Source organism: Poromitra crassiceps, assembly GCF_964638095.1.
Source record: "Poromitra crassiceps genome assembly, chromosome: 18".
Taxonomy (NCBI): domain Eukaryota; kingdom Metazoa; phylum Chordata; class Actinopteri; order Beryciformes; family Melamphaidae; genus Poromitra; species Poromitra crassiceps.
The window spans coordinates 14,770,161-14,795,466 of record NC_139636.1 but is presented as its reverse complement, the minus strand read 5'-3'; the positions used below and the strand labels follow the sequence as shown (position 1 = coordinate 14,795,466).

Sequence of the window (25,306 nt, the reverse complement as noted above, 5' to 3'; positions counted from 1 at the left end):
ACAGGTGGGGCTCACCTGGTAGCACGCATACCACAAAGGCTAGTCCTTCGCACGGCCGACCCGGGTTCAAATCCGACCCATGGTCCCTTGCCGCATGTCATCCCCCCTCTCTTTCCCCACCCCTCCTGTGTGCCCACTGTCCTATCCAATCAAGGCAAAACTGCAAAAAAAAAAAAAAAAAAAAAAAAGTGAATGGTAAAGTGACCCCAGTCTTGATGAAAGGTACAGGTCTTCCTGCACACCATAAAATGAAGGCATCTCACAGTAATAAATGTGATGAACTCTGATAAAGGTGACTAAGCTATAAATGCGTATTACTTACTTGATTTTATCTTGTTTCTTGGTCCACAAAAAAACATCTCCCTGTTTTTACCATCGACATATAAATGATTATTTATCTCAGTGGTTTTTACCATTTCAAGGATGCAGCTTCCCTCCAAGTAAACACTGCCCTCTGTTGGCCTCCCTTGAACCCCCCCCCCCCCCCCCCCCCCGTCGTGAGCGCGCGCCTGAAAATTCAAGCGTGGCGAAGACTTGCCGTGAACGCGCATAGCAGACTTGACGTCACTGAAGCGCCCTGGCTCTCTAGAGCCACTGGTATTGCTGTGGCAAAAGATGTGAAAATTAGATAGACATCTATCGAGGAATGAAAAAGAAAATGACCGGTATTACACCCGATTTCCATTCGACAAAGGATTCAATATTGACGGCAGTTTGACCTCCACCGGACAACGAGAAGGTACGTTAGGTTTGTTTTGAGAGATTTCATCACTGGCTTTGTGTTAGCGAGAAAATAATATAGGTTCTGCTTGACCACATAAATTGGATGGACAAGCCGAAGCCCACCATAATGTTAAAAGAGCTAACATGTCTGTGCTTTTGATATTTTGCCACTTTCCTTGATAATTACAAGATGTACAGCTAGACAGGCGGACCTTTGAATGAAGCGTAACATAACGTTTAGCATGAGCAGCCCAATGGAGGAGGAAAAATGGATATGGTTTGGGTGTCTCCAAAGCAAAGCCTTGTATGTTCACGATAAGATTGTGCAAAAAGGCTCCAATGTTGGATTAACAAGATAGATTAGTCTCGACTGCACTGAGCACATCAGACATCTATAGCTTTTTTGACAGACAATTACCTTTATGCATATTCAATTTTACAAGCAGGGAGGAGATTTTTTTCTTTGCAGTGTCCACCATGGACAATCCCATTTTCCTCCCATTGCTAGTTTTAATCCATAGCGTCAGCAACCTTGGAAAAATGCTTCAATTCGTAATTCAGGGGATATCCGTTATCTAAGAGCAAATTAGATGTCTCAATCCAAACTACCACATTCATTTGTAACGTTAACGTTGTAATGTAACGGTAGAAATGACAGCTTAGCCTACTGTTAGCTGGTATGTTAGCGGCTAGCAAGGCCACGCAGACTGCCAGCTAGCGTTAAATGCCTGTGGTGGAAATGTAGCGTTAGTTGCAAAATAAAACTGAGTAGCACCGATTTTCCTCATATACGAACGCTTTTCGGGACTGCTTGGGGGGGAAAGACTGTCGGATAAGACTGAATGCATATTCTCAGATTATTGTAAGGCTTACGGGTTCCCAAACATGTCCACGCCAGTGACCCCAATTAGGCTTTAGACCACGGATCCGACTTGCAGGGAATTTGTAAAGGAACCTCATCTTGGAACATTTCTGTTGTTAGATGTGACTTTAACACAGTTACATAACTGTCGACACGCTGGGAATGTAAGAGTGAGGACAGTGAAACCTATGAACAACAGAATAGCCGTCCTTATTCTCCCCTGTTAACTTCTAAGCAGTGTACTAAAAATGAAATGGAACTATTCCTCTTTTTGCTGGGGATCACCTAGAACTCCTTCAAGGAGTGCTGGAGGTCCCCAGACCCCCTGTTGCAAACCACTGACTGCCTTTTCCAGGCATTCATCCTGATTCAGTAGCACTTTCAATTTCACCTGCAGTTGTCTTATCCATGGATAAGAGGCACTTTATCTGTGCTCCCACTAAGCATGCAGAGTGCATTCATAACACAACTTTATGTTTTCTTTGCAGATTGGTGCCATATGTTTGGAAGACTGGATGTGGTGGCTCTAGTTTTAAAGAGGAAAATACCATATTCCTGCCTGTCACTGAATGTGGAGTGCGAGAGAACGCAAATTTCTCACGAACGTTGTGCTCGCTGACTCCAATTAAAACAGGATTGCCATCACATATTCACCAAACTGGTGATAGTCACAACCACTAAATCAGCGAGAATATATCCACACGCTTGTAATCTTCAGTTTTAGCTGTCAGCTCCGTTCTTCTATTTAGCAGAAGATGTACGGGAGCGCCCGCTCTGTTGGCAGAGGGGATAACCACAGTGGAGGCAGAGATGCAGGTGGTAGCAGTAATCAGGGATCTGGCCGTTCCCCTCGCCTGCCCCGCTCTCCTCGGATGGGACACCGCCGCACCAACAGCACCGGGGGCAATGGCGGCGGCCCCGGAGGACCGGGGGGCAAGACCCTTTCTATGGAGAACATCCAGTCGCTCAACGCGGCTTATGCCACCTCGGGACCATTGTACCTGAGCGACAATGAGGTCGGCATGGCAACTGACTACGTTCCCAAAAGTGGCGGGACAATGACGACCATGGGGAGACAGAGGGTGACATATGGGTCAAGGAGCAGCAACAGCGGCATGGTGGCAGCCAGCACTCCCAACATTGCCACCTCAGTGCCTGGCAACGCTCTGCTCCCCGCGTCCATGATGGCGGGCGATGCGCTGGCTTTTGGGGACCACCACATGGCGTCCACCGTGCCCCACTCTCTGAGGCAGGCCAGGGACAACACCATACTGGACCTGCAGGCTCAGCTCAAAGAGGTAATGTTGCTCAGCATTTATTACCAGTTCGCAGGGTCGCTTTTCATGGATGTGGCATTTTTGGTGTTGATGTTGGATTTGACAGACCGACGGCATTATGTTTGTGTGCCGCTTTCCTTATCCTGCTCTCTCAGGTTCTGCATGAGAATGAGCTGTTGAGGCGAGAAGTGGAGGTGAAGGAGAGCAAGCTCAGCTCCTCCATGAATTCCATCAAGACCTTCTGGAGCCCAGAGCTGAAGAAGGAGCGAGCACTTCGTAAAGACGAGGTTTCTAAGATCAGTGTGTGGAAGGAGCAGTATCGTGTGATTCAGGATGAAACACAGGTTAGTGTTGCCTAATTCACATTTTCAAAATGTAGGCCATCATAGGGCTTAGCAGATATATTTAGTATGTCAAACTGTTGTTTAATGATTGGCTGAGTATTTAATTGTCTCTGAACTCTCAAAATTCCTGTTTCTGATCTTTTATACACACACATTTTATTCCATTTTGATAACTCATCTATTGGCATTGGCAAGGATCAAGCATATTTGGATTGAAAAATGTGTGTTCCAATAAAATGTAAGTACACGTGTATTTCTCTTCCTCTTTCCCCTCTCTCTGCATAGGTTAGAGGCAGCTTTAGGAACATCTAGTTAATCCTCTTATATCCAGCTATATGCTCACGCTTGATAGATCAAAGAGGGTGTAAGTTGAATGGCTGTATTAGCATTTCTGTATGTTTTAGAATTTGCTGGATGTCGTGAAGAGGATAAGAATGTGGGTAGGGTGCAAATCTAAAAAGCTGCATATGTGTGTAGCGCTTTAACCACTGCAGAGAATAAGAAACCAACTCCAGCAGGTTGTCAGGGGGATCAGTGATGTTATGACAGCACTTTTCATTTAAAAAGCAAGAATTTTAGTTTGTGTGCCTGAACGAACATTTGGACCTCCAGATACTTAGTGTAGAGATGCTGGATTTACATTGAGCCTAATTCCCTGTTAGGCACAGTATGTGTACAGTATGTGTGTATATGTGCATGTATGCACACGCAAGAACATGCCTACCTCTCCAGGTTCAACATTTAAATGTATTTAATAAGATGAATTGATAATACAAGCTTGATTGTTGTGCAAATAGCGCACATTTAGTTTGATTATTGAAGAAAAATAACGTGTCCTCCTTCACTGTGTGAATCTTCTGTGGTTTCTGTTTGCATCCTGCCAGAGGTCTAATCCAGTAATGACTATAGTGGAGTGGATGATGGGCAGATCTGTGTAATTTGCTGTTTTCACTCCTGCTGAGTCACACAATCACACTCTGGACTAATTCCCAGTAATGCCCCACTAGCACAAGGCTAATCAGCCGGGGCTGTAATTTAAAGATGTCTGCTTTCATAATATGTTGGCCTCCTCCGCCCACGCATGCACACCCACACATGCAAGTGGAAGCATGGACACATACACACACACACACACACACACACACACACACACACACACGCAGGCAGGCAGGCATCTGGCTAATTACCTCTTCCGTTACATTGAATGCCCTCATGGAGCAAGGACTGTGTGTATAGCCAGGTCTGCGTTTGTATATACATGTATGCTTCTGGGTCTCTTTCTATGTATTCTGTCATGTTGTCATTTTGATGTATGACTGTGCTTTTCTATACTGATATGTTTGTGTTTGTCCTCTTCATCCTCTGTGATGCCTCTAAATGTGCCCTGTTGTGAAATGGCTGTCATCTTCCTATTCCCAGTAGAACAGGACAGACAGGCTAATTGCCACCAGTTGTTGCTTACTAAACATTCCGAGTCACCACACTGCTAACATATCCCATGCATCATGTCTTGCTGTGAAATGCTAATGATTTAATATGATAGATAGTGGATGTGAGTGAAGCAGACATGAGGTTATAAGGAAAAGACAGAATGAAAGATGGAGAACATATGTACCTCTGTCTATTTATGTTTGGCTTTTTTTTTAATAGTTTGTTCTACCTAGACTCAGTTCTCAGTTGTCGTTAAAACTGGGTGGAAACAATTTCAGACTAAAAAGAAACTGCCCCAGAGAACCAATCCAGAGTCTTTAGGGCGGCCCTTCATGCAGAAGGGGCGGTGACATGCAGAAGTTGTGTGCTTGTAAACGGATAAAACAGAATGAAATAATGTAACGTTGCCTGGGTCATGCAGGCCAGGCCGCAGAACCCTGCGCTCCATCAACACTTCAGTACCACAAGGCTCAATCCTCGGTCCCCTCCTATTCTCAATCTCCACCTTCATTCTTTTTTGATGACGTGGTTGAAGTCTGTAAAAACGAGCTGTACATGTACGCCGACGACTCTACTCTTTATGCCCACATAAGATCTCCAGAAGAGAAGGCTGAAGTGAAGGCTAGCCTGAACCGGGATCTCCAGCAAATAAGCATCTGGGGAGACGAATGGAAGACCAAATTTGAACGATCAAAGTGCAAGTTCATGACCCTCTCAAAAAAGAGGATTCCATCAAAGCTGGACCTGCACTCTGATGGTCACCAGCTAGCCACTACAAGCGAGCTTGACATCCTGGGCATCACAATAGACCACAAGCTGTCATGGTCGAAACACGTGACCCATATCTCCATCAGGGCAGGTCAGGAACTGGGAGAGTGGCCAGTAAACTCACCACCGAGTGCTGTGCCACTGTCTACAAGCTACCAGCTTAGCTGGGGCGTAGGTTTGTTAGCAGTTCTCATCACCGTTCAAACTGCAATTTTTGACAAGAAGTTCCCAGACAATTGGTAGGCAGAGATCTCCAGACAATTGGTAGGCGGAGATCTCCAATTGTCTGCGAGCCGAGTCTAAGTTTGTCCAATCTGTGGATGTATCTTAACCAGAACATCGGTTTTGTGTGCGCAGTGTGTTATGTGTTGTGTGACTGACTTACCGCAAGCGTATCTCTTTGGATCAGTATCGTCAGTGCATCACATTTCTCTTTATGCTCTCCTCACTCTCGAAACGCCTGACTCTTGTCTGTCCTCAGGCGGAGAGCGAGAACATACTGTAGGGGGGGAGGGAAGGAGAAGGTGTGTATATGAGGAGGAGGGGGGTGATCGGTGCAGTCACAGCAGTGAGTCAGCCTTCGTCACAGGGTGGAGGGGTGAGAGAAAGGGAGGGTTGGTGAGAGGGAAGAGAGGACGAACGAGCAGAGTAGCTGGAGAGAGAGAGGACGAATGAGCAGAGTATCTGGATAGAGAGAGGAGGAGGAGGAGGAGGAGGATAGCAAGAACCGAACGGAGGCAGACACTGACTTCTCTCTTTGTTCTGTTGTGTGAAAAGGCCCACAGCTGGTTCAGACCAGAGAATGTAATACATCATTGTGTTTCTGTCTCACAGCAGCTCGGCCAAGTGCCCGTGGCTTCAAATGCCACAAACAATGCAATACTATACTGGGCTGATTGTGTTTCACCACTTGTATTTCTCCGGGCACGAAATGTAAGACCGTCCGCAAGGCCCGGCCACGACGAGTGCACCTTTCACAGCATCACAACATTTTCAGTCATGATCACCAGCTCTAACGTAATATTCTGCCAGGAGCCATTTCCATGAGGAGGGATGGTTGATTTTGCTATGATTTTACTGATCGTTCCACCTTCCCCTATATACAGTACAGTATATCTCTTGTTGCAACACGAGATTAGTTAGACAAGTTAGCAGACAAAAATGAATAGATACAGTTTATGGTCAATGTAATGTACATGTGTCTCTTTTCCCTGTCCCTAGCACCTCCAGATGACTGTGCAGGCCCTTCAGGATGAGCTGAGGATCCAGAGGGACTTGAACCAGCTGCTCCAGCAGGACCCTAACAGCCAGTGTCGTGACCTGGCCCTGACCTCTGAACCCACAGAGGAGAACTACCGGCGGCTGCAGGCCGAGCACGAGAGGCAGGCCAAAGAGCTCTTCCTCCTGAGGAAGACCCTGGAGGAGATGGAGCTGAGGATCGACACGCAGAAGCAGACCTTGGGAGCCAGAGACGAGTCCATCAAGAAACTGCTGGAGATGCTGCAGAGCAAAGGTGGGTGGCTGCTGAAAATAGTCATACAGACACACTCAACCAGTAGACATGGTTCTTTCTTAGACATTTAGCCAACTATCCTATCAGAGAGTGACTCACAATGAGCGAGCAGGTTAGGGGTTCAGTCAGTGTCAGCACACATCGCTATTGATGGACAGATACACTGTTGTGGACATTGAACCTGTGACAAGACTGTCTTTCTTGCAACTCGCCACCCTGTTTGAACCCTGGTTGCACCCGAATAATTTGCACAAGGAACTATTATTGATAACTGTGTTCTCTAGCATTCCATTTTACTGTGTAATCAAGTGTTGACTATCTTTTTTTTTTAACTATTCTTAGCAACTGTTTTCCCCTGTTCTATCTCTTATTATATTTTACACTACATGGCTCATGGCTCTTTGTTGTTTTGTTGTTTTATACAATGACAATAAATATACTTGACTTGACTGTTGCCCCTGCAATCGTATTCTTATGGTGTGGTAATGGTTGCTTTCCAGGACCATCTGCCAAGGCGTCGGAGGAGGACCAGGAGCGGACCAGGAGACTGGCTGATGCAGAGATGCACAGGCATCACCTTGAGAGTTTATTGGAACAGAGAGAGCGAGAGATCGGTGCACTAAGAGAGGTAACCGTCCAGAGAAATCATGGGAGAGATCAACAAGATGTTATAGTTGACCAGTTATTGTTTATTATTGGTTTCCCCATTTTATTGTCTGCCCTGAAACTGCACCAATGCTGTTTCATACCTGCATTCATCTCGTCTCACAGGAGCTGCACCGCCGGTATGAGGGAACCCCAGAGTCCACCAAAACCAAGGCTTTACAGACTGTCATAGACATGAAGGTGATGATTTCGTGTAGAAAAATTGTGTGTGTGTGTGTGTGTGTGTGTGTGTGTTAGGGGTGTCACAGTACACAAAAGTCACGGTTCGGTACGTACCTCGGTTTTGGGGTCACGGTTCGGTACGAATATGGTACAACGGGAAAAAAAGCAACAAATCCTTTTCCCTTTGAATTTGTCTGAATTCTGCTTTTTACGCTAATTTTACCATCAGAAATAGTGTCTAATAAGTGGGAATGAATAAATGTCCACTATTTAATAAGATCTAGGCAATCTAGACAATGTCTGTATTCCAGCTGTTTGACACATTGAGATATAATATGTTGATGGTTTGACAGGGCAAAGGCATTTCCCCCCACTTTAAATCTTTATTGTACACAAGTTTGTAAACAGAGCGCATGTGATAATGATTACGTTCGGTCATCTAATGGATTATTGGAACATGACAAGGAGTCATCCTCTCTTCCTCACCGCATCTTGCTTGTCATCCTACGCGATGTAAGTTGCTTGTTTACAAGTTAACAGCTTTGTCAGTGTTATGTAACGTTTAGCCGCTTCTTCTGTGGCGTTTAATTCAATTAAATTCAATGGCGTCCAAACAGCGTTTAGGTGCTTCTGGATTTGACGTATTCGTCGTGTCGTTTCACGGTACGTGAAACAACGTACCGTGAACTCACGGGACGAATACATGTAATGTGACACGTGTGTGTGTGTGTGTGTGTATACGAGCGGTGTGGTCATGCATGTGTGCATGCTACAGTGTTTCCCACAGGATTTTGAGTATTTGTGGTGGGGGACCGCAGACCCCCTAGGGGGGTGCGGGGGCATGCCCCCCGCGAGATTTTTTTAAACATTTTAAAGTAAAATGCATGAATTTGGTGTACTTTGAGAAAGCTTAAGAGCAAAATTAAAAGGCTAGATCTATGAAGAACATGTCATCATTACTGTGCTGTGGGTTTACAATGACAAACTAAATTTCTCCCTATAGGTCAGGGATACTCAACTTGCTTTGCCACTTTCGTGAAATGATAGAAGGCGAGGGGCCAGTTAATAAACAAACAATATACATTTTTCTGTAGCGGATTGTAGGTTTTTGGGGTGTCAGCCGGAGTTTAGGCTGACAGTGTTGTGCACACCGGATAGTTAGGTTAAGTTAGTTAGGTTAAGTACATACATAAGTGCCTGGGTAGCGAGCAGATGGCGGTATTTGACAATTTAGCAGCTAAATCATAGATTATTGAAAGATATTCCATATTCCAGACTGAAATGCTATAACAGAAGTATTGGCCAGAATGACATGAACAGTTATTGGACACTTATTCAGCGGATATCTTGCATGTTGCGTTCAGGTGCACTGTAAAAAAAAAAAACATTGGTCAACATCTTATTGTGGCGGTCCAAATATTATTGTGGCGCCCCGCCACAAATTCCTTTATGTATGGGAAACACTGTGCTATGTGTGTGAACACCTCTCTTCATCAACCTCAGGATGCTAAAATCAATTCAATGGAGCGGGGTCTGAGGGACATGGAGGAGGAGCTGATGATGATGAAGTCCAACGGACTCCTGAGCTGTGAAGAGCGTCAAGAGGAGATGAAGCAGATGGAGGTCTACCGCAGCCACACCAAGTTCATGAAGAACAAGGTCAGGGTCAGGGACAACATGAATTGAGTTAAGGAATCTTAAATTCGGATGGTGAAATTTGAGCTTAAACCCCCCCACATCAACAGTTCTCTAGCATTTCTGTTGGGTGAAAAAAAAAAAGTCTTGTCTTTCTTGACTTTCATCTTCATCCCTCCTTCCTCCTCCGTCTCTTCTTTTTCAGATGGAGCAGGTGAAACAGGACCTCTCCAGGAAGGACACTGAGATGCTTGGTCTGCGGACCAAGCTGGATACGCTCGCAAACCAGTTCTCAGACAGCAAGCAACATATCGAAGTCCTCAAAGAATCCCTCACCGCCAAGGAGCAGCGAGCTGCCATTTTGCAGACAGAGGTACAGCACCCGGAGGACTTAGGAACAATACGATGTAAAGTATTAGGAGAGGGAAGGAGAGCTTCTACACACCTGCACCTAAGAGCTGCCCAGTGCTGCCACAGTATTGTTGTGTCGGCCTCTGTGCAGCTCCACTGGAGCGGTTACGGGTTCGGTGCCTTGTTTAAGGTCACTTGAATGGCATTGTTGAGGGACAGTTTACCACCGTGGTTTTAAATGAGCCAGCAGAAAGGGTTGTCGTAGCCTGTGGCTGTTCTCAACTGCTCCTATCTGACCTCTCCTGGCCAGGTGGATGCCCTGCGTCTGCGCCTGGAGGAGAAGGAGACCACTCTGAATAAGAAGAGCAAGCAGATACAGGAAATGTCAGAGGAGAAGGGTACGCTCAATGGGGAGATCCACGACCTCAAGGACATGCTGGAGGTTAAGGAGCGCAAAGTCAATGTGCTACAGAAGAAGGTGAGGCCAATACATTTGAACTAGGAGTCTTTTTAAAAGATCTTGCAAATGTATGAATTGACTATGACGATGCATCCATAAACCAACGATGCAGTCTCTGGCGTCTATTTTGGCTGACAGTGAGTGGATGTGCTTGTGTTTTCTCTTCAGATAGAGAACCTGCAGGAGCAGCTGAGGGACAAGGAGAAGCAGATGAGCAACCTGAAGGAGAGAGTCAAGTCTCTGCAGGCAGACACTTCAAACACTGACACCGCTCTAACCACGTTGGAGGAGTCTCTCGCAGAGAAGGTGTGTATGTCTGCATGCACATGCTCAGTTTGTATTTGTCTGTGTGTTCGCTCGTGAGGATGCATGTGTGGGCGATGGATTGATTTATATTTGTGAGGGTGTCATAGTTTCCTCTGCCTCCTCGCAGGAGCGCATCATTGAGCGTCTAAAGGAGCAGCGAGACAGAGACGACCGGGAGAAGACGGAGGAGATTGACAGTAGCAAGAAGGAACTGAAGGAGCTGAAGGAGAAACTGAGCACATTGCAGGGAGACCTGTCAGACAGGGAGGTGAGAAACAGACGCAGAAAGACTGAGTCACACAAAGACAGCCAGACTCTTGTTGTTTTTTTTCTCCCATAGTCACACTTTGTGATGAGTCATGGATGCCTATATTGGATCGAACAGATTTTAAATTTTCAGCCCCATGCTATATCAGTTTGGATAATGTGGAACGAGTTTATCTGTACGTGTGTGTGTGTGTGTGTGTGTGTGTGTGTGTGTGTGTGTGTGTGTGTGTGTGTGTGTGTGTGTGTGTGTGTGTCCAGACCTCCCTATTGGACCTTAAGGAGCATGCGTCATCCCTGGCCTCCTCCGGACTGAAGAAGGACTCCAAGCTGAAGAGTCTGGAAATTGCCCTGGAGCAGAAGAGAGAGGAGTGCCTCAAAGTAGAGAATCAGCTCAAGAGAGTGAGATGCCACACATTTTTTTTTAAATCAGGCAACTCACAGATGTTGAACTCAATTTCATCCCGGGCCACATCAGCATTATGGTTGCCCTCAAAGGGGCGGTTGTAAATGTAACACAATATAAATGTATCTATAGCCTACGTGTTATCATATTACATAATTGCCTCTGATTCGATTATTATTGTTTTGTTTTAGTAATAACTTCATACTTAATAACTAGCTCTGAAAGCAGAATTATAGGGAAAACAATGGCAAACAGACAACTAGTAGCCTACAACTATTATTCAATTTAACAATAGTTAATTTTAGCCATATTGTGAAGAATTGTATTATGCAAATTGTATTCATTGCTAGCTCTCGCGGGCCACATGAAATGAGGTGCCAGACCGGATTTGGCCCCCGGGCCTTGAGTTGTTTGACACATGTGCTTTAGATGATTATGTCCTAGAATGAAAATGGGTCTGCCTATTATATTTCACTGACCTTACTGATCCCTGCCTGCTCACACTGTAGTGAGTCCAGCTGCTTGCTAACTGGTATGTTGTCCCCCGTCAGGCTCAGAATGCAGCCCTGGAGGCTCAAGCCAACACTGAGCTGGCCGAGCGCATCAGCAGCCTGGAGCAGGAAGTGGTCCGCCACAAAGAGGACTCTGGGAAGGCCCAGGCCGAGGTGGACCGCCTGCTGGAGATCCTTCGAGAGATGGAGAATGAGAAGAACGACAAGGACAAGAAGATCAACGAGCTGGAGAGGTGGGCGTACATGGCTAGTTGTGTGTAAGAGAGGATGTGCATGTGTCTGTATGTGTTTATGTTTGGATGTTCAGGTGGTGGACAAGGTACCAAACACCCTAACAATATACGAATGTGTCTGTGTGTCACACAGGTTTTGATTCAGTTCTGTGGTCATTTTTCATGCTGTGGTTTTTTGATGTTTAGCAGCTATCCTGTTACGAGTCTGGCTAGTCAATCCCTGTTGGCGAGCTTCGACTTGTCACCACTGTTGATGCCGTTTGTCTATATTTGGCATATATAGTGTTTAGTTTTTATAATAAGTTGGCAGTTTTGATCACCCATGCACCTGTAATTTGGATGCCGACTATTTTGCTTGAAAAATAGTCAATCTTCACGTGGTGTTTTGGTTATTTTGTCCAGCCACTCACTGTGTGTGGCGGCCTGTGTGAGCTTGTGAGACAACAGGGACACCACACAATCCTGCAGCTGATCTGTATGAGATCTCTCCTCTTCTTCTCTTCATGTTTTCTCATCGTCTTGGTGTCTGAATCTGTTTTTCTCTTTCCTGCCTTCTTATCTTTACACTGGAATTCTGTCGCCTCAGCAGTTTCGCCTCCAGGTTAGTACGTGCTGTGCTCTTCCTCCCTCTCTTCCCTCCCCTGGCCTCGGTACCTTTGATCTCACAATACTGCCCCTCTTGCCACATTTCTCCCCGCTTTTCCATTTTTTTCCGCCACAAACGTTGTACAGCTCTCCGCCTTATGGTGAGCTGCAAGCCTCTGCCTTGTCGTGACATGTTTCAATTCTTTCTTCTGCCTTTTCACTCTCCACTTTCCTCTTTGATCTCTCTTTCACCTCGTCAAGAGGGACTCCCAGCAGGCCCGTGTCACCTCATGCTAAAGCAAGTCTCTAAGGCTATGGTTACACTTGTCATTTCAATGTGAACATGTATTATTTATTTGACCTGATTTATAAAGGTCAGCTTTTATGAAATCTCATTATGTCCACATTTTGCACTGAAAAGCTGTTATTGGCCGTCTGTAGTTAGGGGCTGTATTTATTACATCATAATCATAATTAACGAATAATCGTGCATGATGATATCATGACTGTTTCAACTGCCCAATCAGAAAAAAATCAACTGCTGGGTCAGGAAATGCGTGCCGTACAAAGTATGAACCACTTTGTGGCAGTCAGCAGAACAGACGGAAGGCAGAGCCTATGCTGCTGCTGGGCTGACCACACTTTTTCCAAAATCTGCAATCTATCAACCCCAGAAAACCTGAATGGTGTAGTATTTACTTCAACATGTATTTGCAGAAGTTGCATTGATGTCAAGTTGAACCATAGCCTAAGAGATGTGTGTATCCAACAAGAGTACACATCTAACCCTGTCCTCCTGTATCCCACCATGAAGGACGATGAAGGACCAGACGAAGAAGGTGGCGTCTCTGAAGCACAAGGAGCAGGTGGAGAAGAGCAGGAACGCTCGACTCGTGGAGGAGGCCAGGAAGCGGGAGGACAACATGTCCGAGAGCTCCCAACAAGTTAAGGTGAGGCATGTGTGTGTCTCTTGAACTGTATGGACCCTACGATGGGAGTCACTTGACGGTTTTCCGGCACTGCCTTGCTCGGTGCATGTCTAGCGGTCGCTTTTGCTCCTAATTGTACTAAGTCGCACAGCTACGACCATGTAATATTTCCAACCAGTTTAATGGTGTAAAAGTCAAGTTTATGAAACGGATAGTTCCGGTCCTTGATTATGATTGGGTGAGCTGCATTTGATTACTGTGCAATGTTAGCTACGTTAGCTAAGCCATTAAAATCCGTTGTCCGGTTGTTGATATCTCAGCAATAATGCAGCTAACATTATCCTTGTAGCTAAGCTAGTACGGAGGGAATACGGTTTCCACTGGCGTAACTTGTGCTGGTTTTCCGGGCGTATCTCCTTGGTGTAGCACAGAATCAGACTGGACTGACTATAGGGGGGAGGCTTGAAGCACTACATTGCTTGGCGGAAAAACGATTATTTGTGATCAATATTTATTCTTGCTCAAACCTTTCCAGGTAGGGCCTATACTGTATTATGTAGCAGCCATTTTATAAAAGCAATAAGCCCCGTGAGGCTGTGATTGATCTTAGAACACCCCTTGTGGTAAAATCACTGTAAACCACGACCTCTTGGGGGGCGTATTACTTAAATAACTTCTTATCTTTCTAGCACTACTATATATAATTTGAATCATTTACTATAGATTTGTCTTTACCAGAGTCGGGAAAAGCCGCTATCGCCCATCATTTAGCATCGCGCTAGGCTGGCCCTGAGTTGGTCACCCCACCTCAGACCCCCTTCTCACCAAACGCGATAAACTCGCATGTACTCGCACTTGCCCTGTCAAGCCCTGCCCCGCTGCTGCAGCTTGGTTGGCTGCCTTGCTGTATTTCCGTCTTCAATTGGTCTATTTCGGTTTTGGCCCCTCCTCTCGTCTTGTCGCTTGTGATGTCCTGACGCCAGGTATCCCAGCATGCTTTGCAAGCTGATGAGCGACAGGTGGCAGCGAGGGAAGGAGGGGCATTTCGAAATCGACCAATTGAAGATGGAAATACAGCAAGGCAGCCAACCACGCTGTAGCAGCGGGGCAGGGCTGACTGGGCGATAGCGAGTACATCGCTCACCGCCCATGTTGGTGTGCAGGGGACGTCATGCCAACGTAAACAAAGTTCAGTTAAGCCATTAACAATCGATTGTCGAACGTCGCTCAAACGGTGTGCTGCAGCTTTGTCTCATCAAAGTCACTTTCCTTGTGTTCCTATGACATTTGCCATGTAGATTGTTAGACGTGTCTGAGGTAGTGATTCCACAACACTAGCTGGCGTTTGCTGAAATGAATATCGCCACAAACTCCCTGCCTCCCCGTCCCTCCTGTATGGCAGGACTCTCTGCGTCTGAAGTCCGAGCGCATCGAGGAGCTGGAGGAGGCTCTGAGAGAGAGCGTTCAGATCACTGCTGAGAGAGAGATGGTGCTCGCACAGGAGGAGGCGGCCAGGTCGATCCAGGAGAGACAGGTACACAAACACCCTCCTGCCCCACACACACACACACACACACACAATACTGGTCAACCCACAGGACGACATGCATTATGTCAAGACACAAATGATGCTCTTAGTAAAAGTAGAAACAGGTTCATATGGAGTCTTCCATCCTCACCTTTTTGCTGCGGTTGTATTATTTCTCATCCTTTCTTCACTGTCCTCCTTTCCTCTGGCTTTCTCAGCTTTGCTTCTCATGTTCTCTTGTTTTCCCTCTGCTACACACTGCCTGTCAGAAGCACTCACTCAAACCAATGCATGAGTCCAACCACGCCCACTTGACGTGGTCCAAGGTATGAGTCCAGTGTGTGTCACCTCCATCACTGAGCAGCAACACTTATTTGTCAACTGTCCTTGTGTTTACCTGCTGTTTGCTTACAAAACACAACTATGCTTGCTAATCTATCAGCGCTTACATGAAGCAGCCAACAAAATTGATCATTTGGTGATGAATTATTCATTTTCATAATTACTCATTTGGTCAATCAATTGCAATTAAAGTAGATATTGTTGCAAAAATAATGGCACTCTTAAAGGCCCTTTTAAAGTAGATGGCAGGTAAATAAAATGTAATGCTGTATTGTAATGGTACATTTTGCTCTGACCTATGTAATGGCAGATCCCTGGTCCCTTTCCAACAGCCTACATGGATTCTACTGCCCCTGCCTCTTATTTGAGCAGCTAATAAATAATCACGTAGGCCAACGCGGAAGTTAGCATCGTGCTGGGTTCCCTCATCTGGAAGTCAATGGCATTTTTCTCATGGGGATTTTGTTTAGATGCCTGAAATAAGGTCTGTGGTTAACAAAGGAGACCTTTGTGTTGAGCAAGACAATCTTCACAAATGAACACAACTTTAATACTTTTTGAAGCGTAGCCAGAAGGGAAAAGGCTTCACAACTCATAAAAGTGGTGTTCATATGTGAAATCCCATTGACTTCCAGAAGAGGGAGGCGGTCGACGCTAACTTCCCGGGTTTTAGGACTCATTCCTGCGGCACTCCACAGTATATTGGCAACTCATCAAAAAAGATCTTTACTGGAGGAGAAGCACCGTGCCTTCACTTGACGGATTTAGGTCATCTATTTTTACTCTGTCCATGCTTCAATTGTCTGTGTGTGCTTGTGTGTCCAGATGGAGGAGCTGCTGGGGGCTATGGAGAAGGTGAAGCAGGAGTTGGAGTCCATGCGGGCCAAGCTGGCCTCCACCCAGCAGTCTCTGTGTGAGAAAGAGGCTCACCTCACCACCCTGCGAGCAGAGCGCAGGAAACACCTGGAGGAGGTCCTAGAGATGAAGTAAGACTAAGACACACACACACACACACACACACACAGATTATCGATTTGCTACCTGCATGTTCGAAAATGTCATCCAGTTTTGGCCGTCTCCTGTTGGTTGGATGATGGTGTTCAATGAATAATACATGATAATTGAGCTATTTACTTGTGTGGTTAAATGCCATCTTGTTTTGTCCCCACCTCGCAGGCAGGAAGCGCTGTTGGCTGCCATCAGCGAGAAGGATGCTAACATCGCCCTGCTAGAGTTGTCCTCCTCCAAGAAGAAGAAGACCCAGGATGAGGTGGCTCTGCTGAAACGGGAAAAGGACAGACTGGTGCAGCAACTCAAGCAGCAGGTTGGGAGGGGCATCTTTCTCCTCTCCCTGTACTCTATCTTTGGAAGGGCCACGGGATTCAGGCATTCCAGAGTTCTGACAGCCTGATCATGAGTATATATTACACTGCATGCCTCTCTCCTGCACACATGTTCACCAGAGTCAGTGGGCAGAGCACTAGGGCAGGGCAGGGCAGGTAGGGCTCCAGTGTCTTTAATTTGGGAAAAATGCACACTGGCCATCATGGTGACTTTGCAGTAACAAAATAGTTGGTCTAATCACCAGGCAAGGTCCAAAATTACCACCAGCCAAATGCCAGTAAAACGTGTCTTTTTGGTGGACGAATCAACATGGGTGAACTTTTTGAGGCTAGGCTACACTATTTGAAAGCCTCAGTTTACATTATAATCTTTGTCAAGTGGCAAGTCACTTCATGATGAATTACAAACCGGGTTCATTGTATAAGAGATTAAATTAAATTTGAATTAAAACTGAGTCTTTATTGAATGTTTTGTTCATTATTTGGGCCAGTAATTTTTGTTTGCCGGTCCTTGGGCAAGACACCTAATTTGAGACACTTCTACCAGGCACAATGTTGTGACCGCATTCATAGGAGTAACGTCTTTCATCTCATCTTCAGATTTCTTTCATCCAGCTCTGATTCTCTCTCCTCACTCTCACTTCTCTGTTTCCCTCCCCCTTTCACTTACAGACTCAGAACCGAATGAAGTTGATGGCAGACAACTATGAGGACGACCATTTGAAGACCGCTCCTGATCAGACCAATCACAAACCCTCTCCAGATCAGGTAGCGTACCTAGCCACCAATTAGCTTGCCACATTTTTACATTTCACTGCAATAAGCACTAACGCTTCAGTAATTTTCTCCTGCAGTTGAGTAGTTAATAGATCATTTCTGTGTTGTTAAGCAGGTTGTTTGCCTAATACCCACTTTGACACACAGGAAGTGCATACTCCTGACAGATAAATCTTTGCTGTTGTTTGTCTGTGTACACACTAACCAAATGTTCCCTTCTAATGCTGCGATTGGCTTACCCTGTGCCTAATAGGATGATGAGGAGGGTATTTGGGCATAGCCAACTTTTTGCCCTCCCCCCCTCTCTCTCTCAGCCATTTTGTTCAGAAGGGTGAGCAGCACGTATGAAAAGCCAGACGAATCAAACCTTTCTTCATCGCTGCTCCATGGCATGTTTGCTCATCTTCCCCTCCTCCATCCATTCATCTGTTTGTTTTGCTATTGTGCCGTTCTTTCCTCCGTATCATGTTATGCCTACTCTTTATTGTGAGTGTCGGGGTTGTTTTGGTGTTGTACATTAATTCAGCCTTTCTATGACAGCAAATCTCACCATCTCACTCACCCTGTGCTTTAGCACTGTTGATACTTACTACTTTTTAGTGGCTTATGAGATCGGGATGGTGCGCAAGCTCAGAGGATGAGATGATGTTGATCCTGGCTCAGTCTCATTACTGCTCTGATGCTGATGATTAGCTATCGTGTGTATATAGCAATATTTGGGTGGGACTATATCGCAATATTAATATTTTTGATATTGCCCTAACCCAGCCTTAGGTTAGGGTAGGTTTATTTGATATGGACATCACAGAGCATTGGAGATGAAACATACATGTATGCACAACAACCAGATACACAGTGTTTACTGTTTATAGCGGAACGCTAATTTTCAACACCTGTCCATAGGCGACTCCTACACCAAAACACAACCCAAATGGACATACCCAAAAAGAAACATAATCAAATGTAAAACCACAAGAGTAAAGCTATACATACAAATATATTGACAAGAAGGTCACTCAAGAAAGTCACTAAAATACACCCCAGAGGACATACCCGAGAAGAAACATAATCAAATATAAAACCACATGAGCAAAGCTATACATACAAAATATTCAAGGATGTACATACTATACAGTACACACAATCCAGACATAATACACAGAGTACCACCAGAGGTCTACAAGGGTATTAAGTGTGCGAACACAGTTGTATCTCTTTTAACCATGATGACTTAATAGTAATACCCGTGTTAAAAACATAAACCCTATCCACCTTACAAATAATTGTGGGTACAAGTTCCGGTTTAACGTGACTTATTGTTGCAGCTTGCCATTTCCTTTGTTATACTCTGGCTGCAGACCCAAATTATAAACCGGAAACTGGAGTATGTTATAAAAGTTATAAATATAGTCACGTTATAAACAACTAACCAATGCTGGGGGTCCGTATGGAAACAGTGTTACTCGAAATGATTAAAAGTTAAATCAATTTGGTAATTTAGTGGCGTTTTACTGCCATGTAACATAGCTAGCTAGCCGCTAACATAGGCTGCGCACTGCGCTCTTAAAGGGATATTTATCGGCGAGATTTCTGCCAAGCTGGACCTGATTAGTGATTTGCTCCGTTCGCCCAGACGGGTGTCAAGCTGTCAGCAACAAGGCTGGGAGGATCACACCGGAAGAAAAACGCATAGGCATCATGGCCGCTAGAAATAAGGTGGATAAAAATAAACATGACCCTGTCATATGACCCACGTGCACATTCTCTCACACACAAACAGGTGTTGCCTTGGATAACACCTTTAGTGGATGACCTGACATAATAACTGGTGAAACACATGCTTAACCAGCCACTTGATTGTCGATCTCTACATGCATAAATAACAGTCATAAATATCTATACACATTATAGATGCTAATATATTTGTACAAGTTTCATCTAAATGAATAGAAGTGGGGGCAAAAACATGAAGATGTGAGATGATGCTGCTGAGTTTGGTGATATGTTCAGAGGCTGTCCATGCATGCAGATGATCAAATATTTCTGTTGTGTTGAATTTGATGTTTGTGTTTTCATACAAGTGGGGCATTGCTCGTTTCTTTCATTGTTTTTCTGTTTACAGCATAGCCATTCCTTCATTATACATCTAGGTCAACAATATTTAGTCTAAATTTAATTACTCTATTTTATTCCCCATAGAGTGCCGCAGGAATGTGTCCTAAAACCTGGAAGTTAGCATGGCGCTGGGTTTCCCTCGTCTGGAAGTTAATGTGATTTTTGTGTGGGGGTTTTGGTTAGATAAATAAGGTCTGTGGTTAACAAAAGTTTATGAAACGGAGACCTTTGTGTGCAGCAAGACGATCTTCGCAAATGAAAAAAAATTTTTATTCATTTTTGAATCATTTTCTGGCGATCGCAGTTAGACTTCAAAAATCATAAAAGTGGTGTTCATCATCATCATCCTCCTTTATTTTACCAGGCAAGTTAGTTAAGAACTGTTAGAGAATGGAATGACCACTCCTCATCCGCTAATGTAATATAACAGCTTATATAAGCCAAATGAATGAAACCATGAGCCAGGAAGATGTCTTATAGAAGTATATTAAAAACCATACATTCTCTGGCAATCTGTATTGTCAGAGGACTGAATCTCAATGTACACATTCTGATACGTTATACAGAGTCCCAATATTCAGCGATGACCGACAGTTTAACATATGCTTTATACTCAGAGAGAGGAGGAAAGGCAGAGAGGAGGGGAGATGAACTTTGGAAAAGTGTGTGCGTCGTGCAGTCTGACTGAGAGAGTTATCAGTTGTTATGGAACACGATGCACTGACCAAGGTCTCAGCAAAAGGAGAAGTCCTCTGCCATGGGTGAATCTATATGTGTGAGATGTCATGTCATGGTAACTCATAGCATAATTATGCGTATGCAATTATTAGGAAACGCCCATGGAACTTATATTTTCTCTAACAAGAACAAATTCTTATTTACAATAGCGACCTGGCAGTTTTCATTTGTAAAGATTATCTTGCTGAACACAAAGGTCTGTTTCATAAACGTTTAAAACCTCATTGCCTTCCAGACTAGGGAAGCCATCGCGATGCTAACTTCCTCCGGGTTGGCCTACAACAATATATGATCCCTGCGGTACTCTTATTTCCTCTATCTGGATCTCTGTCTCTAACCATCCTTTCTTCTGCCACCCTGCAGATGATCCCCCCTCTTCTAGCCTTGTCCCAGAACCGCAGTAAGCTCAAGCTCTACATTGCCCACCTGACCGACCTCTGCCACGACCGTGACCCCAGCATCCTCAGCCAGCTCACGCCGCCCTCTCACTATCACCAAAGCGACCCCCCAGACTGGGAGGAGGAGCTTCAGAAGATGAGTATTGAACAGGTACTGGAGGAGCTTTCAGTCACATTCTTCACTCACTTTTTCATCACTCATCATTAGGGTTGTCAAAAGTATCGATAGTATTGAAAAGTATCGATACTGAAAATTTGAATCAGATACAATACGCATTTGCAACAGGTATCGATAGTATCGAAAGTATCAATACTAAAAAATGTAAATGGATACAGTACTCATTTTTTTTAACAGTTTTGATACTATGAGCGCTTTCTTTTAATGAAAAATCACTGATTTCCCCCTCCCTATCATTGGGTATCTGTAGCTTCAACAAGCTAAATGTGTTCTGATGGCTAGAGCAGGGCTAATCTGCTGTCTAAATTCAAAGTTTTATCAGGCTTAGATTATGGAGAAGTGTGCGTCTGTCCGTCCATCTGTCTAACTTTATTTTTATGCCTCTTGATGTGTCATCATCCCCCCTTCCCGTGGTATCGAAAATGGTATAGAGTATCGATATTTTCCTGGGTATCGGTATCGAAGTAAAAATTCTAGTATCGTGACATCCCTACTCATCATCTCTATCTACTCTGCAAACACAGACTCAGACACATGGTGCAGTCCCTCTGTCACAATGGCAGGGTTTTCCTCCAAGTATCCTTTATACAAATTAAAATTGAACTAGTGCCTGTTCCCCTCCCTCCCCTTCACACATCATACTCTCCCACTCTTCACCCCCCATCTTCCCCCTGCTTGCACTGCCCCCCCCCCCCCCCCCCCCCCAACGAACATTGAAAATATTTAATTTAAGAGACCGTTAAAAACAGCTTACCTTGTTATTCAATGTGTTTTATTATAATTTTCAAATAAAATGATTTTCTTTATATATATAAAAAAGATTTGGCCTTTAAAAAGGCCTTTTGTTACCAAAAATGATTATTGAAAAAGGGGGGTATATTTATATATGGAAATACATCATCTTAGTCTCGTGTGTCGATCAGAGTTGTGATTATGGGTGGGCCCCGGATTTCAAAGTGGTCCGCAAAGTTTGTGAACTCCTGGTATAGATGAATATGAAAGACTGAAGGCAATAGCAAATTTGTCAAAAGTTCTTCAATATTGCAGTGAAGTCTTAGTGCCTGCTTAAGGGGAGAACTTTTTTGCCGTCCGCAAATAAATTGTAACAGTGTTGGAAATACATTTTGTCCATTAATAACAGCATGAATGAAAGGACCCTTTCATTTTTTTCCTGAATGTGTTTTTACACACTATGTTCAGAAAGCCGATTTATTTGCTTCAAACCAGCTGATGGAATGCACCCAAATTTGCATGTTGTTGTTTGGGACAACACAAAAGTTTGTTTATGTTTCGATTGTCAGTTGGATGGAAACTTGGTGAAAACTGGAAACTAATCCAATGCCCCCCCCCCCCAGTTGGAGCGGGAGCTGGAGGTGTGTGAGAAGGAGAGCGGGGAGCTGCAGGAGTACGCAAACTCTGTGCTTCAGCAGATCGCCGACTACTGCCCCGATATCCTGGAGCAAGTTGTCAACGCCCTGGAGGAGTCGTGCTGACCTCTGACCTCAGACACAACTGGCCAAACCACGACCTTCAGCTGAGCCCAGATGCCCTTCGTCAAACCTCCACATGAAGGGTGGGGCATCATCTGGCACCCCCGAGCTCTTCCTCCTCCTCTCCCTCGCCTAACCAGGGAGAAGCTCTCTTGCCCTATGAAGTGCTTTCCTTTCTCATGTGTCTCTGTATCCACGATTTTAACTTGACAACATAAATATTCTAAATTGCCCTTAGCTTACTTCCTGTCGCAGTGTTTGCCGACAGGAAATAAGCTAGGTTTCAAACGGTTCCCTAGCAACACAATTCCGTGAAAACCGTCTATAATGTTACTCTGCCTAGACTTGCTTCATTCACAGCAGGTATTTGTGACCAGATCACCAGGCTGTTAGTCTCTGTCTACACTTAGATTCTTCTCAAGTTAAAATGGGTTAGTTCATTACTCAGGTGAGGCAGGAAAGCACTTTCTGTCCAGGAGAACTGAGAACTCCTGAGGAGAGCAGAGAGGAGCTGAGCTCAGTGGGTGGATCGTGGAGCCATGTAGATGCTTGTTGTTTTGTTTATCTTTTTTGCCAGTTTTCCCTAAGTAGCAGATTGGAACCCAATCGCTGTGTATCGCCAGGTTTTACGTGTTAGCAATTTGAGACCGTCTAGAATTCTAGCTATTGGTGTCCGATCGTCTGAAGAACACTTGGGAAATACTGCTTTTAACCAAAAAAAATGGCGCATGTTCTCCAAATATTTCCTCTCACAGTTTAGCGTTGTGTATCTGTCCTTTTAGCTAGGTAAGCTTTTAGGTTAGGTAAGTTCTACTGCGTCTTCTGTGGTTGGGTTATAGGCATAAGAAGAGGATCCAGGCCTCAACTTTGATAGAGATCAAAAGGAAGCTTTTAGTTAACACAGTATGTCCTCAAGTTAGGACGAGAGAGAGAGAGAGAAATTAGATGATTTTGCACACAACGTCCACTTGTTTGAGGTATGCAATGTTTATTTTCAGAACGTTCTAGTGGCCTTGGAGCATGCACAGAGATCAGTACTGGACCTAATGCAGGGATATTTATTCCTCTGTACTATTGGTGCTAAGGCATGATGTACGAATTTTCGATCTGATCCACTGACCATTCAATCTCATCCAAAGTTTCTAGAGATGTTACTTAGTTACAGCCCACCTAAACGTTATTTTGTTGTTGACTGAATCACAGAAAAATGCAAGTCAATCCCCTTTCTTGTATTTTTCAAATCACTTACAAATGCAAGTGATGCATCTTTATTGTATTTTTTTGAAATCTTCAGGGCTGAGATTTTTAATTACTATGATAGTGCATCTGCATTTACAGGAAATTAAATTCACTTTTCAGCAGATTTTGACTTTTTAGATCCGTTTGTAAATAATGCGATAATTAACACGTGCAGTGACTGAATAAAGGTAATTAAGTGGAAGATGTTGTGCATTCTTTAAAAAAAATCTGAAAAGTTAAAAGCAGTGCAGTTGTCTTTTGTGTGTCAATTTTGTCTAAGACAAAAAAAATGTGTGTGACAGTACTGCCATAACTTGCGGAAAGTCATGTTCTATAGAGATATATATATATATAAATATATATATAACATATATATAAAAATGTTTACCATATGGATATGCATTGAATGTTTGCACAGAATTTTGAGCAAGTTGCTCAGAACAAAATGGACGTCAAGTTGGTGTCCTCAGCAAAAACTGAGGGAGGAAAAGTGTAAAAAAAAACTTTTCTAAGTGTCAAAATGTGTGAACTACAAATGTTTTCAAACCGTGACTGTGTGATGGGAGAGTACTTTTCTTGCATTTATTTCTAATAGTCATTTTTATATATTTTCACCATATGGTGATGTAAATGTATTATCCTGAGATTCCAGTGTTTTGTTTTTTCCCCGGTTATGTCAAGGATTTTGTTTGAGTAGGGTGATGTCAAAGGCAGACTGTGCCTGATGGACAAAAACAAGTCTCCGACCATGGCTCTCCTTGTGCTGTTAATGGATTATGTTACAGAGCATTTCATTCGACTGTGCATCTGTATACATCCAAGAAAACCGATGCTTTCTAACACAAAACAAACTTGCTGTGTATGGATGTCTTTCAAATCCATTGGAGAAAATTTTGAAAGTGGGCTAGCCATCTCTGATATTGAATAGCCCCAAAACAACGCGATAAGGACATTACTACACAATGTCATGAAGAGATTAGAACGCTTATTAGAACTAATAAGGAACATTTTGTGTCATGGCTTCTTCATTATGAATGCACCACTTACCGGAGTTGGATGTCATCTTTTGCACTTGTCAATCTCTTAGAGTACAGATGGCATCTTTCTCCTCTCCATCCCTTTTAATCGCTAATCTTTCCACCACTCTCTCCTGAGAAAGAAGGAACCATTTTCAACATGTTCAGTTCCCTTACTTTGGCCTGTGTATCCTCGTCCTTGCCTTAATGTCTTGCCACCTTTTTTCCCCCTCCGAAACACTTCGTTCAGGAACACAGAGCTGATTAAGGGACTTCTATCAAGTTCACACCATTTTGTTTACCTTCTTTTTGCATTCGTAAAAGAAATGTACTGCCTTCTGTCGTTTCGTGTTAATAAGAATCAAACTGTGTAAAAAGAAAGCAAAACAGACATGTTTGTGAGTCATTTGGATTTTGTATGTATGTAAATAAATATATCTTATCAGCCTTGCTTCCTTGTATGTGCCTTTTTTTTTATATATATATACAAACCACATGGAAAGAGATTAAGGAGATATTACTGAAGTTTGCTACTGTTCATGTCAACCCAAATGCTTAGTGGATTTAATCTTCAGACCCACTGTTTTCGCATTAGCAGCTGTTGTGAAATTGATTTTAAGTTTCTGAAAATACTTGATATTGAAGTTCCATCCAGTTTTCAGAGTAATAGGCTTTTGTCAAGAGGAATCAAATAGTTTGATACCTAAAGTGTTAA

At 44.0% G+C, this 25,306-nt stretch overlaps 1 protein-coding gene across 1 annotated transcript; it reads left to right on the top strand.

The window, feature by feature from the left end:
- The first annotated feature begins 617 nt into the window (after nt 1-617).
- On the top strand, nt 618-25,042 carry LOC310792743 (ELKS/Rab6-interacting/CAST family member 1-like). The gene is made up of 20 exons (XM_083654476.1): nt 618-739; nt 2,074-2,883; nt 3,018-3,206; nt 6,627-6,918; nt 7,419-7,546; nt 7,690-7,764; nt 9,250-9,405; nt 9,587-9,754; nt 10,043-10,210; nt 10,361-10,498; nt 10,626-10,766; nt 11,024-11,164; nt 11,720-11,913; nt 13,313-13,448; nt 14,830-14,961; nt 16,123-16,283; nt 16,474-16,621; nt 17,313-17,408; nt 20,634-20,819; nt 22,202-25,042. Exons 2-20 carry the CDS (start codon nt 2,341-2,343, stop codon nt 22,337-22,339), a joined length of 3,330 nt encoding a protein of 1,109 aa, XP_083510602.1. The 5' UTR covers nt 618-739; nt 2,074-2,340; the 3' UTR covers nt 22,340-25,042.
- Nucleotides 25,043-25,306: the final 264 nt, after the last annotated feature.